Source organism: Tricharina praecox (assembly GCF_024521635.1).
Source record: "Tricharina praecox strain CBS 144465 chromosome Unknown BZA05scaffold_12, whole genome shotgun sequence".
Lineage (NCBI taxonomy): Eukaryota > Fungi > Ascomycota > Pezizomycetes > Pezizales > Pyronemataceae > Tricharina > Tricharina praecox.
In genome coordinates this window covers 534628-548979 of record NW_026250414.1, presented here as the reverse complement: position 1 = coordinate 548979, position 14352 = coordinate 534628, and the positions used below count along the sequence as shown (strand labels likewise).

Genomic DNA, 14352 nt, shown 5'->3' with positions numbered 1-14352 from the left:
GTTTGATTTGGTAGCATACATTACATTGCATTATACCTAGAGCTCTGATAATTATTCATATACTCAACAGTGATAATTCTAAATAGACTTACACAAAGGTGAACAGACGGTTTCATGGTGTAGTTGGTTATCACATGTGTCTAACACACACAAGGTCCCCAGATCGAGCCTGGGTGAAATCATCAATTTCTTTTTGCTCCGTTCACTACTACTAGCTCCTACTTTAATACTCGAGTATTTATGTCGTAGATATGAACGATACACACTTCAGGTAGTTATGCTGTAGATATAGGTAATACGAAGCTCTGATCAACAGCAATCACTCCAGCGCACACGAGCCCACGAGCCATACGAGCCATAGGTACTCTACTGACTGTACATAAGCCATAGGTACTAGGAACACCCAATAAGTCGTGCCTCACCATTATCACGAATTATCAGCGCAAGGTGAGGCACCACTTACCCTTGCACCCAGTACATAAGCTACCTATAAGCCAAATCGCGGACTGGCCCGGCCTAGTCGCGCTCCCTGTATCCGGATTTCCTGATTCAGACGTACCGCTGCGGGGGGACGGTGGGATGGGTCGGCCTATTTGTTGTTATTGTTGCTATTGTTGTTATTGTTACGAGTGTATAGGTAGGCAAGTAGCTAGTATCGGGCGAGAATGGTGCTCGGGCTGTGTGTATTGGTGGGTGTGGCGTGGGGAGTTTTGATCCTGAAGTAGGTAGGTATTTGGCTAACTACCTGCGAGGCTACCGCGGTGTGTTTACACTCCCAGCTTTCAAGCTGCTACTCTATTGACTCTCCGTTCGGATTGTGGTCTCGGACAGCTGCTAATTAATAGAGGGCCGCGTTTAGCGCTCCGCGGCTGGATCGTATAGACTTTGTCTTGACTCACAACCGGCCAGAGTCATCGCCTGCTTAGCGCAATTACCACTTCCGAGTGACGACATTCCATTTTGACGTTGGAAATATCAAGTCTCACAGCACAGCACATCACAGCACATCACGCGGTCATGGCCAGGCAGGTAGCAAGTAAGTAGGAAGGAAAAACCCAAAACTTTTCCCATCCATCCACCGACCCATCCACCGCCTCACATCACATCAGATCACAAACAAGCATATAATTTACACGACATTGCCCTCGTACCCATACCCTTCATTAAACGCGCCACACGAACAAATTTATTTCTGCTCCTGTCCCTGGTTCTCAGGACGCAGGCTCCTCACGGCCTTTCCGGCGCGCCAGATCTCCATGTTTCGGATCTCCTCGAGCTCGGTCTCGTACTTGGCACGGTAGTCGGCGGCAGAGTTGTAGTCGAGCGAGCGCTGGGTCTCGGAACCGTTGGCGACCGAGTCGTACAGGTCGTTCATCACGGGCTTGATGGCCGACTTGAACTTGTTGGTCCAGTCGAGCGCACCACGGCGGGCGGTGGTGGAGCAGGCGGCGAACATCCAGTCCATTCCGTACTGTGCGCATGTTAATATGGGCAGGTAGGTGGGTGACGGAGGGAGAAGAAGCTTACGTTTCCGATCAGGGGGTAGAGGGACTGAGTGGCCTCCTCGACGGTCTCGTTGAAAGCCTCAGAGGGGGTGTGGCCCCGCTCACGGAGAACCTCGTACTGGGCGAGGAACATACCGTGGATACCACCCATGAGAGAACCCTATTGTCATCAGTACGACGAACTTATCCATCGACGGAGCCAGAGGAAAGACTTACACGCTCACCCATCAGGTCGGAGTAGACCTCCTTCTGGAAGGTAGTCTCGTAGAGGTAACCAGAGCCAACGGCGACACCGAGGGCAATGGCCTTCTCCTGAGCCTTACCGGTGACATCCTGCCAGACAGCGATGGAAGAGTTGATACCCTTTCCGGCCTTGAAAAGGGAGCGGACGGTACGGCCAGATCCCTTAGGGGCGACAAGGATGACATCGATGTCCGAGGGAACCTCGACCTTGGTGAGGTCCTTGAAGACGGGGGAGAAGCCGTGGGAGAAGTAGAGAGTCTTTCCCTTGAGCTGGGGCTTGATGGCGGGCCAAGTCTCAGACTGGGCGGCGTCGGAGAGAAGGTTCATGACGATGGTTCCGCGGGAGATAGCCTCGTCCATCTCGAAGAGGTTCTTGCCGGGGACCCAGCCGTCCTGGATGGCCTCGTTCCACGAAGCTCCGTTCTTACGGACTCCGATGATGACGTTGAGGCCGTTGTCGCGGAGGTTGAGACCCTGGCCGTGACCTGCAGCGTGTCAACCATGTGATCGCGCATCAATCAACGCGATTGCGACTCACCCTGGGATCCGTAGCCGATCAACGCAAGTGTGTCATTCTTGAAGTAGTCCTACTCATCCAAAGAAACAATTGTTTAGTTTCAATTCACTCAATCCGTAGTAGTCGCGATGTATGACTCACCTGGATTTTCTCCAGAGGCCAGTCAGAGCGCTCTGCAAGCTACCATCAGTAACCATCACATCGACTCAATCGCATCAATCGCACTCACCGTAAACGACCTCCTTTGTTCCAGCAAAGTCAATGGTCTTAACACCCCGAGTCTGGTTTCCCAAGCGAGGGACAGCAGCAACGGTGGCCCTAGCGGCAGTAGCAGCAACCACGAGGCCGCGCTTCTGGACGACGGGGACGACCTGGCGGGAGAGGTTGGAGCGGAGAGCCCTGGAGATGGTACGGGAAGCGGCGGCCATTGTTGTGTATGTGATGTGGGGGGGTGGAATTGGGAGGGAGACGGAAGGGTTGTTATGGGAAGGGAGGAAAGAGGACGAAAAACCCGAGTTGCGAAAAAAAAACCTGTGTGGAAGAAAAGAAATTTTGCGTGTTCCACTGGAGCGGGGATCAAAAGGGCGCTAGTCGAGTCGAGTATTCCACCACTCTGCAATTCCGTGCTGTCTTGTCCCCCCACTAAAATAAGCCGCGTGGAAGATAGCAGCAAAAGACGAAGCCAAACGAACGAATTTCTTTGTCCTGCAGCTTCCGGCTAAACTTGGACCCTGTCATGTGGGGTCGGATGAGTGGGGAGGTGCTGCTGATCGCCATCACCGTCCAGACTCCAGGACAAGGTCGAAAGAGTTCACAGCTTCTCACTCACAGCGAGCATGCGGGGGCCACTCGCCGCCTCTTGAGCATCGCTATAGTTTAGATCAGCTGAGCACGAGTATGATCACACAGAACCAAAACCACCACCCGAGCATGCAGATGTATGGAAACTCGCATGAGGAAGCGTCACGTGTATTGGCCACAGAAGCAACGGACGGATCTGATACCGGCCAAAGCCCACAGGACAGTTGCGTCTCGGTACCACCAGCTCAAGACGGGCCATACTCTCACGGCGCTGCAGTCGCGGAAAATCGGCAAACGACGCAGCGGGCGATATTGGTGGCGTGAACGGCGGAATGCCAAGAAACCCCGGAACAGCTCTTTAAGGAGTGTGTGACATGGAAGCCGGAACAGTGATTCTATGGGCCGAAGCTCAGAAGGAGGACGAAGCCGGAAGAAACGGAAAGTCGAGGTTCAGCTATCCGAGCAGAGGTTGTAGTCTAGCTGCCTATACTTCACTTCCTCGGGCACACGGGTGTCGGCAGGAGGGCTCCGGGAGAAGAGGGAGCCGTCACCCATGGAGGAATACCTGGGAGAAAGAGTGTAAGTGCGAATTTCCTTTGTATTTCCTTTGTATTTCCTTTGTATTTCCTTTGTATTTCCTCTTTCATTGTACCCATGCTGGCGGAGACGCGGGATGCGGATATGCTTCGAGGGCTGAGCAGGTGAAAGTGCTGAGTGGGACTCGGATATGGGATCAAATGCGCATGACTTGTCGTGATCGAAAACGGTCGAATGCAATATGATGAAACAAAAAGAAGGCCATCACCACCTCTCGCCCGGAAGACACAATCAGTCGGCGTCTACAGGCGGCAATATTTACCACTGGCATTGTTGTCATTGTTATCTCTCTTCCAGAGTTAAAGAAAGAAAATAAAGAATAAAGTTGCATCAATCAATCCCAAATACAACCACCGACAGAACAAATTAGCCCATTGCGCACGCGCTTGCTCCAGTACAGACAGATACGAATAGACAGACGATTAATGATTGACCCGCATTCCAAAAACGATCCAAAATGAAGAATGAACAAAAGGGGAATCCCATAAGTATGCTTTCTCACCAAAAATCACAGACTTCAAACTGAATTCAACTGGTATACTCATAGCAGCAGCAACAACAACATCAACGTCCAACGCAAAAAGACAAAGCTCAAAATGTTCGAGAAGAAACCACAAAGCAAAAGGATGCTTGGATCATGCAACCCTATTATCTCCTGTCCCATCCATTTGAGACACCCTTAGCCGGAGGTGTCGGCGGTAGCGCTCCGCCTGACATTCCACTGCTTGCCTGGCGGTACGCGTGCAGACGCTGTGCCTCGCGATCGCGCTCGCGATCCCCATTAGCCTTCGGGGCGGGCGGTGGCGGCATCGCACCCTCCGCACCAGACTGGCGGCGACCAGAAGGCTCCATGGCAGGTCCGGACGGTCTCCGAGGTGCCGAAGGAGCAGGGCCGTCGATTCTGGAAATCGGCCTGGGCTGGCCGACTTTGGGTAGTATCACGTGCACCGAAGATCGATTTCGCACGTGGGGCTTTCCTGTGATCTTCTCCATCACATCGCACGCCCATCCCTCCAGATCGACGTTGGTAGCCTTAGCACTTCGCATGAATGGTTCAGACTGTCATAACTCGTCAGCAATTCTGCTCACTAAAAGTCAGAAAGACAAATACAACATACCAACAGCTCTTCGGGCGACGGCCGACTGTCCGGATCCTTGATCAAGCAGTGTTCGATCATAAGCTCCAAACTTGGGGGGAAGGCCACATTCTTCGGCAGCCTCGGCGCCGGCTCGTTAACGATCTTCTGCAATAGATCGAGGATTCCCATAGGCCCCGCGCTCGCACGGGTGCCTGCAGCCGACCCATCGGCATCGAATGGAAACCGACCGATGGCCAGTTCCAACAGCGTCAAGCCCAAACTCCACACGTCCGACTTGACCGAGTACTGGGCACCTTGTATCCGCTCAGGTGCCATGTAGGTCGAGGTTCCAACGAAGGTGTTTGCAATAGAGTTGATGAGCTCTCCTGAAACACCAAAATCGCACAGCTTGATTCGTCCGCGCGAATTGACAAGGATGTTGGAGGGTTTAATGTCGCGATGAAGGATCTTGTGCTCGTTGTAGAGATAGTGCAAACCCTCGACAACAGCCTCCGATATTTTGCCCAGCACATCGACACGAATGGGACCGATCTTTTTGGCGATGTTGTCAAGGGATCTAGCGGAGCAATCATCCATTTATCAGCTGTCATGAAGCACTATGATATTGAAGCGGGAGAGCAGAGCAGGAGATGGTCGGGGCGGGGGCGTCAGAAAGGAACATACCCGCAATCCATGTATTCCATGCACATCACCACGTCGCCCTCATTCAAAAAAGCTCCATAGAACGACACAATGTATGGCGAGTGACATTCGTGCATGATGTGTAGCTCCCGGACGATCTGCTTGCGGACCTTGGGTTTTGCGTCGATGTGAATAACCTAAATCATGTGGCACGGTGGTCAGTTACAAGCTCTCGTCTCCAGCTTCACCACAGTTAGAGGCCGAGGGAGCCGTACCTTCTTCGCCATGACCGTCTTGAGTGTCTGATGCATGACCTTGCTGACAGTACCACCATTGCCAGCTCCGAGCTCATGGATAACCAGCAAGTCCTCAGCCCGTAGATCCAACCTAAACTCCACACCGATCTCTAGCGTGTCGAGCTGGCTGTTAAGCGCATCTTCGTCGTCGTAAACAACTTCTTTTGGCGCCGCTTTAAGTGCCGGCTCGGCCAGTTTGAGTCCCTTGAGGTTCTTGCGCTTCAGCGTCTTCGGCTTGAGACCACCTTCTTCGGACATGGTGGATCGTAGGTAGGTTGAACTCGGGTGGCGATATGAGGGGGGGTATGGTCTGGAGAGCTACACGAGTCGGTGATAGGAGAGTTCGGGTGATGGTGTTGAACACAGAGGTAGGGCGGGAGTGTGGAGAGGTCAGAGATTCAAGAGTAGAGATCTTGAAAATATGAAACCGTAAGAGCACCCCGTAGCAGCAGGTACCTGGTCTGATCCAGGGGTGAGTGGCGGTGGTGGTGCTAACGCGTTGCCGAAGCCCGTATGTACTGCACAGTCTTTCGGGGACTGAAGAGTACTTAGGGTTGCGGGAGGGCGCGTTCAGAAATAGTAGTCGTAGAAGGGAGAGACTGAAAGTTGAAGGCGGGCGGAGGGGGTAGGTCAGATAGTCGGTCGGGGGTGGATGAGGGGTGGAGGTTGGGTTGCAGTTCAAAAGAAAGGAGGGGAGGCGGCTAGACCAGGAGCGGCAGCTTGCTTCGCTCACATCCAAGTGGAGGAGGGGGGGCTCTTTGGCGCCCGCAAACCATACCAACAGAAACCACACCCAATTCGATTTATTTCGCCATCGGTTTTTTCGCTGCTCTACATAAATAACAACCGCGATGCTATATCAGGAAATGGTGTACCCGTCCATATGCAGTTGGTTTCCCGTTGGGATGCAAGAGAGCGCTGCGAGGGGTGTTCACGTGAAGTCAGAGCTTTGCGGTGGCAGCCCCGCAGATGGGCATTGGTTCCCGTAAGCCCGATGAGCGGACATGGTGAGGGCGAATAAAAAACCCCTGAGCGGCCACCATCAACAATGAGAAGGATTCTCTGCAGCAATGATTGACCAAGTATGGGACACCGATTAAACGATCTTTGCAAATGAGCATTATACACCGAACTCGAGTGACCCGCTGTGCCCGAACTGGATATCAATCCTCGCGCCCGCTGCCGCTGCAGACCGCTGCGGATCCGTGCAGTCCGCGCCGCTGGGAAGTCCGACTACTCCTGCAGCGTCGCATGATGTACATTGCACAGAACGAAGCTCTAAAAACGGATCCCGGTCGAAAGACAGCACGATGCACATACATTCACGATCGGGAATAGGTATCTAGATTACAAACATATAGGCGTTTCCCAACCAACCAAAATGACACCGCAAACTCCATCCTTTCGTAACCCAAGCCGATGCTTTCCAAAAACGTGCAATTCCACTTTATGAAAAGGACCCCTTACCGAGCGCACCCAGGCCTTTCTTGACTCTTTGCCGTCCCTCCTTGGCTCTGTCGGCCTTTCTCTTCTCTTCGCTCTTCTCCACCAGGTTGACCTTGGCCTTCGAATGGAAGTTGATACTGGAGCCCTTTCCGCCGCCCTTCTTGAGGCCCTGGCTATCGGCGCCCAAGCTTCGCTCGGTGGTGACCTGGCCTTGACTTTCGACCGAGAGGTTACTAGTTGCTCGGCGCAGTAGTGCAGGTACCTTGAATCCAGACGGCGCGCTATTATCGCGTGATTGGAACGCGAGTTTAGAGGAGGTGGAGAGCGATGAAGATGAGGAGCGTGAGAGAGTACGATCGATAACAGAGGTAGCGCTGGCTCGGCGGCGTTGCGAATCCTCGTCGAATTCGTCCTCGGATTCACTCTCACTGGCGTCCAGGAGGGAAGGCTCTTCCACGCCCATCGCGCAGAGCGTCTATATGGCGAATTAGTTTTGTGAATGCTGCAGATAAAGAACGTGGCTAAGTTTACCTCTCTGATCTCAATAAGACCTTGTTTCTTACTCTTCTTGGTGCGTACAGGCCGTCGTTCTTGAGCCAGCTGTTGCGGCTGGGGCCAGGGTGTACTTTCCGCATCACTGGCCTGACTACCGAACGGCTCTTCCTCGGCGTTCTCTTCAGGAGCCTGTACCTGTACATCTTGCGATTGCGAGGCATCGAGGTTCGCCAAAAAGTCGTCCTCGGTCTGGTCTAAGAAGTCACCTTCATCGTCGCTGCCATTATCCTCAAGCACCTTGAAGAAAGCGGCCTTCTTGGGATCAGCCGCAATCTTGCCCAATTTTTCGTCTTGCAGCAATGCCTTGCGGATTTGCGCCATCTGTCGCCTCTTCTGCCGCCTTCTGCGCTCCTGCGCCATATACTCGTCGTCGCTATCGTCATCCAGGTCGAAATCGGCGCCCCGCTTCTTCCGCAACAAGCCGTTCTGGAGATCGCGGAAAAGACGGTTGACTTCCTTCTCATCTCGTGTTTTCTCACGCTCAGCGTAGAAGGCGGCCATGGCGTTCTCGTCGATGTCCTGGTGCTCGTCGTCGAGCAAGTCCTTCATTTCTTCATCGTCCGCCACATCACCATCACCCTCATCATCGTCCGAGCGGCCACCGATCCCGCCATACTCATCCTCGGACTCTTCAGCTTGTTCGTGCACCATCCCCTTAGCTTCGGAGTTCTTCTTGTCGTAAGGCTTTTCGGGAGCCTTAGGTTTTTTAGCGGCTTTCTTCATGACAGCAAAAGCATCCTGCATGTCCTCATCATCCGCAAAATCCACAGAATCGTCCGCAGAATCATTGGCGTTGGAGTCCTTTTCTTCATCCGAAAAGTCCGCAACTTTCCTAGTCAAGCGACCTCGCTTTTTAGGTTCGGTGAACTCTTCGTCCACGGGCTGGGCCGATACGCTTGCCTCACGGGCCTCAGGCTCAGGAGAGGTCTCGAACCTAGCTGGTCCAGGAGACACTCTCTCGAATCCGTTATCTTGCGTAGGATCTAGCATCTGTTGCGAGTCGACGCTGACTTGAGACTGACAGTACTCTAGAGTTAAGACCGGCAGTGAATCCGCGTTGTCGACCTGGGTCTGCGAATAGTGAAGTTCTAAACCTGCTCCCGCTTGTCTGTCCGGTACCGAATCTTCCAATACAGGCGCTTGCGAGTTTGGTAGGATATCGTCAGGAAGTTGTCTCATCCCATCAACCTTCTTTCCGATATCTTCACTAGGCGTACCGAACGGAGCATTGCTGGCCATAGACCCAGCAAACAGCTGGGTCATCCCTATAGGTGAAGGTTGGGCCATGTTCTTGAACATGTCTGGAATTTTAGGTCCCTGCGGGGTCGACGAGATAACCGTGTCGGTGTCCATAGCGTTCTCATCTCCGTCGTCGTCATCCGTGACCCGTAGCTTCTTGTGGGGCAGCTTGCGCTGGAAAGGAGCGAATCCACCATCATCGTCATCGTCAAAGTCATCGTCGACAGCCGGCATAGCCGAAAGACGAGGTGTCAGAGAAACAGAGTCTCGGTCTCCCTGATTCATTGACGACAGACCAAACGCCGCTGATGGTGCAACGTCCTTCGCCGTCGCCTCCGGGGCGTCCATCTCGACATCCTCTTTCTCCGGTCCTGATTCGTCGGCCTCACCATCAATCATTTCATTACCCCTCTTTTCTTCTTCTTCTTCTTCTTCTTCTTCTTCTTCTTCTTCTTCTTCTTCTTCCTCTTCCTCTTCCTCTTCTTCGTCGGTCTCCATTTCGTCTTTCTCCGGAGATTCACTATCTTCCACCTCGCTCTCCAACAACTCTTCGTACTCAGCGTCTTCATGGTCACTCACATTCTCACCCCTCGCTAGCTTTTCTGCTCTTTGCTCGCGCCTCTTGATTCCCAGCGCCTCCTTCCGCGCCTTTTCGACCAGAGACTCGACTTCACGCATCGCCTTTTCCCTCTCTTCGGGCGTCTGGATTATGACACCCTTTGCTCTCAGCTCTTCAATTTTGTCCTCCCGCTCCTTGATCGCTTGGAGACGGCTTTTCTGGAGCAGCTGCTGATGGAGCAGTTTCGCAGAGACCTGTACTTTTCCGTTTGGCGATTTAGCTTGTTGCTTGGGCAGTGGTCGGGGACGACGCATTGATGCAATGAGTTTCTGTTTCTCCGAAAGCAGCTGTTTCGCCTCGTCCTCAGGATTCATAATCTCCAGGTCGGAGTCGGAATCGTCTACCGGGTTATGCTTCGGAAGAATAACCTTGACGTGGGGCAGCTGCTTCTTCTGCTTGGACGGCGGGGCTGGTCCGACTTCAACCGCCTTGTCTTTGCCTTTGCCTTTGCCCGCAGCTTTACCTTTTCCCTTGTCGGTCTTCGGCCGAGGAGTATCATCGGCATCTGATGGTTTGCTCTGCTTGGGCGGTGATGAAATTCCCCGAAGGAGGTCGGCAACGTCTGGGAGGTCTTCTGAATCTTCTTGGTTCGCCTGATTCACTTCTGTCGGGTCGGATGGTGGCGAAGTTGCAGTAGTTGTAGGAATTGCATCCGACTCGGAGGCGACGAAAGAGCTCAATTTCGTAGAAGCCGGGGGTGCGGCTGCCGACTCTTCCGCAGTAGTCGTCGTCGCGAAGTTGAACTTCTCAAACAAACTCTGCTTGGTGATCTTCTTCTTCGCATGGGCCCCATGAGCAAGCTGTATACTCCTCGCCAGTCGCTGGGTTTCCTTGTGCATCTCCTCCAAAGCCTTCTTACTCGCGTTCCTCCGAGGAGGACCCTTCTTCTTCTTGTACTGCTCCGTCATACTCCCAGGCGGTAGGTCAAATTGCTCCTCCAACGCCCGGCACTCCTTCTCATTATCTGCCTCAAAGTTTGCTGCATCTTTCATTGCCCATCTGTCCATCTCCGCCTCGTGCTCCTTCCGCTTCTTCTCGGCCATCGCCTTCTCGGCCATCGCCGCCTCGCGCTCCTTCCGCTTCTTCTGCACCAGCGCCATGAAGCGCGCATTCTTCGTGTCCAAGGGCTGCAACTCCTCGTCCGAAGAATCAGAGCTAAAGAATTCCTCCGGTATCGTTTCCGCCGTCTTCAGTGCCTTCGGGCGTGCCGGCGAAGCCACAGGAGACGAAAAGATGCCACCCGAAGGCCTCCTCCTCGGTGGAATCGGCGTATTCTCGCTGCCATCCGCGCCCATCGACCCTCTCGACTTCGGACCCGGCGTGGCCGATTTATCCCGTTCGGCGATGAGACTGCGCTTTACACGTTCGTATGCGGTGTCGTCTTTTTTCGGCGTGGCGGCGTCGGTGGTGGAGTCGGAGTACATCCTGCTCGCCAACTTGCCGCGGGGGCGTAGTGGTATATCTTCTTCCGATTCGGTATCGCCCTCGGCATCTTCGCCGGAATCGGCTGTGGTGGCGGCCTCCTTTTCGTCTCCTGCGAGTAGACTCTGTTTTACACGTTCGTATGCGCCCGCGTCGGCTTCGGAGGCTTTATCTTTGGCGGCGTACATCCTACTCGCCAGCTTTCCTCGCGGTCGTAGCGGTACTTCATCCTCATCCTCATCGTCTTCCTCCTCTTCTTCATGGTCGGTACCATCTAATTTCTTCGTAAGTTTAGTCGTCGCATCCTCGTCGTCGTCGGAATCTGCCAGCAACGCAGCGATTTTCGAGCGAGGTGTGAGGACTATTGGAGACGCGACGCGACTTCGACGGGGTGTTGATGCAGGCGAGGAGCGTAGGGAGGAGGACATTGGGTTTTCGTGTTTGTGTGTGGAAGGTGGTTCTGGTCGAAGTGGACGCGAGGATTTGTTTACGGATTGGCTTTTGGGACGCGATGGATCATGGAACCAACCGCGCTGCGCGTAGAGTAGAGTAGGGATCGGATACTCTAGCGTGGGGAGTTGACGCCCTTGCCGGATAGGGGTTGCCTAATGGCTGCTGGCAGTTGGCTGGCTTCATGGGTATCATTCGACCCGATGTCCTACGAGAGAATCGATTTTTCCTTACTCTGCTTACTTCGAAATCCTCACGAGAAGCTCCAGTCCCTTCCAGCGTCGGGAAGGGCTCATTGAGTCGAATAGATATCGTGTCATGTGTTTTCCCGTGGGGGCAGACTCACCTCCAGGCTCCGGTGTCCACTCCACGTATGCCATGATCCATGACCAATCAAATCACCTTGCTGCACAAAAAATCATCACAAAGTGCAGCTCTCACAATGTCTCAGCCCCGCCGCCATAGCGAAACAGAACGCAGTTCTGGCCAAGTCATGATTGGCCCGACCACACGACCTTGCATACTCACTCTCGCCAGCCATGCCAGCCATGCTTTGACGTGAGATACATATGCCACGTCAATGGCAGGCACATCCCTCCGACACGCACGATCTTAGTTACTCCATCTATTTGTCGCCTCGCCTCGTCTCATCTTCTGAATTCTCCTCAACATCTCCGTCGCCGCCGCCGCCGTCGCATACCCGCACCGTACATACATACCTCATACACACACACGCAAACTCCACGTCGCGGCTCACCAGTACAGTGCAGTGTAGCCTTCCGCTCCCTTCGTCGTCGCCTCCCTTCGCCCCGACAGCCTCGCAGCCCGCCCGCCCACCAACCAACCAAAAAACACCACCAGCATACCCAGCTCCCTCCAAATGTGTTTCTGGGTACGCCTTCCCTCGAGCTGCTGCGCCCTGTCCTCCCGCTCCTCCTCCTCCTCCTCCTCCCGCTCCTCCACTCCACCTCCCACTAAACGCAGACCGACGCGCCTGCAGAAATCCCGCGGCAACAACCTTTCCGGCGGCAGCGGCAGCGGGGGCTACGCGAGCCGGATCTCGCAGCTACCGCCCACGATCCCGAGCACGGTGATGCTGCCGGCGCGCGCAGCCTGCGAGTCAAAGCTCACCCTCGGCATGTACCGCAACTCCGTGCTGGGCAAGAGTGCAGACGAGCTAGCGGCCGCATGTGAGGGAGAGGCGGGACAGCCCGCTAGGACCGCTGCGTTTAGGGAGGCGAGTTGGTTGTTTAAGTGAGTGGGCTGGAGGTGCAGGGAAGGGGAAGGGGAAGGGGAGGGGGAGGGGGAGGGGGAAGCTGCGGGCAGCTGGGGGTGAAGGGATTGGGTGGGTCGGGCTGGGTCATGAATGCCACGTTGTAATGATTTAATGTCTGTTGTATGTAAAACTGGCGGGCGGCGCGCGGCGGCAGCGGCGGTGGTGGTGATCGAATGTATGTAATCCGTAGATGTCAGAAGTTATTGCAGGAGCACGTATGATACAAAACAAGCTTTTTTCTTTTCCGCCCTCGAAACGGCTTCGAGAATAAATTAATACACAATTCCTGGGGAAGATCATATGCCGGCCTCCGGTCTCACCTGCAACTCGGCTACGAGGAATCGAGGTTGAGTGATGAGTGATGAGTAATGGGCTGTGGTCCTGCGAGTCGCAAGCACTCGTTAGGTATATTGGGCGATTACGTTCCCGTGGTACTTGCCGGCGTTCAGCGTACATAGAGTCAAGTCAGCGAAAACGGCCACTACATTCGTACATAGGCGGGATTGGATCCTGCGTGCAGTAGCTACCGTATTGGGAGCTCGAGCTCGGAAGCAAACTGGGCAGTTAGCTACTACCTATTGAAGTCAGAGCGTTCCCACACCAGACTTAGAGCTACCAGCCGGCATCGACTTCCTTCTTCGCCCAACATTCCATTCCATTCCAGTCCAGACCCGATCACCCGGAACACCCCATCTCCACGCGGCGTCGAGAAATCAGATGAGCCTTTCACCACCGCCAGCTCTCAACTCTCGAGCTCCCGCCTCACCCACAATACACGATATCAGTGAGCTCCCAGCCGACGAAGATACTCCCGAACATAACCGTTTACCGGAGCCTCGCACTCACACACCGGTCTTTTCCCACCGCCCACCCAGCCATCCAGTGCTGTCCCGCGAGTGACACCCCATGAACCATCCGCGGTGTTTGCAAGTGTTCGCCAGCCTACCTAGTACGTACTTGCCTACCGCCACCGGATGTCGCCTCGCTGCAGGTATCCGCGTAGCACGGTGCAGCCGCAGCAGGCCACATGGTGAGCTGGATATATGTACTAGGTATATCTCTGGTATGTAGTAGACATACCAGTTGCCTGCTCGAGGGAGCTTCCGAGAGTGAGACCGTCTGACACTCCCGCCTCGAGCACTACCGGCAACTACTACACGGCAGGTATGTGGGTATGTGGAGTACTCTACCATGTCTGCCACGATACCAAAGGCTCGTATGTACGCTCGAAATGGAAGCCGCAGTCGGCTGTAGTTACCTACCGGACTCTGGAGTAAATACATACGAATTCCAAACATCGTCAGCGGCGAGAACTAGCTTCCGTTCAACGCCAAGGGCCTCGAGCCTGGAGGCTTCGATTCGAAGTAATTACTTATGTACAATACATATGATAGTGCTTTTATTTAAACCACCAGCTCACCATCACCACCACTACCACCATCACCATCACCATCACCAGGCTCCAGTAACTACAGCCGGTCGTAGAGTACCTACTACCTAAATAACATCCACTATAACGATTCGCGGCGGGGCAGATACGCACCGATACTATATGTAGTATGTAGTAGGTATATACACGCTCAAGTGAATTCCGCGCCTGATATAGAGTAGGTAGTAGTTATCAAACCGCAGCAACCCTCCCCCCCCATCTTGAGCAACTACCAC

At 54.0% G+C, this 14352-nt stretch overlaps 4 protein-coding genes and 1 non-coding gene across 5 annotated transcripts; 2 read left to right on the top strand and 3 right to left on the bottom strand.

The window, feature by feature from the left end:
* Nucleotides 1–108: 108 nt before the first annotated feature.
* On the top strand, nt 109–182 carry BZA05DRAFT_t181. Its single transcript has one exon. It is a non-coding gene; the product is annotated as a tRNA-Val (tRNA).
* An 846-nt stretch (nt 183–1028) lies between these two features.
* BZA05DRAFT_373670 (6-phosphogluconate dehydrogenase) lies at nt 1029–2865 on the bottom strand. Its single transcript, XM_051481734.1, has 6 exons — nt 2495–2865; nt 2407–2438; nt 2287–2335; nt 1722–2233; nt 1528–1665; nt 1029–1471 (listed from the first exon to the last, which is right to left on the bottom strand). The coding sequence occupies exons 1-6, from the start codon at nt 2691–2693 to the stop codon at nt 1187–1189; spliced, it is 1215 nt and encodes a 404-aa protein (XP_051339431.1). The 5' UTR covers nt 2694–2865; the 3' UTR covers nt 1029–1186.
* A 1446-nt stretch (nt 2866–4311) lies between these two features.
* On the bottom strand, nt 4312–5938 carry BZA05DRAFT_337503 (kinase-like domain-containing protein; the record flags this gene model as incomplete). Its single annotated transcript, XM_051480859.1, has 4 exons — nt 4312–4722; nt 4782–5319; nt 5427–5581; nt 5660–5938. 4 exons carry the CDS (start codon nt 5936–5938, stop codon nt 4312–4314), a joined length of 1383 nt encoding a protein of 460 aa, XP_051339430.1.
* Nucleotides 5939–6970: 1032 nt separating this feature from the next.
* Nucleotides 6971–9914, bottom strand: BZA05DRAFT_398231 (MRC1-like domain-containing protein). The gene is made up of 3 exons (XM_051483700.1): nt 9398–9914; nt 7658–9370; nt 6971–7601 (listed from the first exon to the last, which is right to left on the bottom strand). The coding sequence occupies exons 1-3, from the start codon at nt 9851–9853 to the stop codon at nt 7128–7130; spliced, it is 2643 nt and encodes an 880-aa protein (XP_051339429.1). The 5' UTR covers nt 9854–9914; the 3' UTR covers nt 6971–7127.
* Nucleotides 9915–11832: 1918 nt separating this feature from the next.
* On the top strand, nt 11833–12516 carry BZA05DRAFT_398226 (uncharacterized protein). Its single transcript, XM_051483699.1, has one exon. The coding sequence runs from the start codon at nt 11981–11983 to the stop codon at nt 12503–12505; it is 525 nt and encodes a 174-aa protein (XP_051339428.1). The 5' UTR covers nt 11833–11980; the 3' UTR covers nt 12506–12516.
* Nucleotides 12517–14352: the final 1836 nt, after the last annotated feature.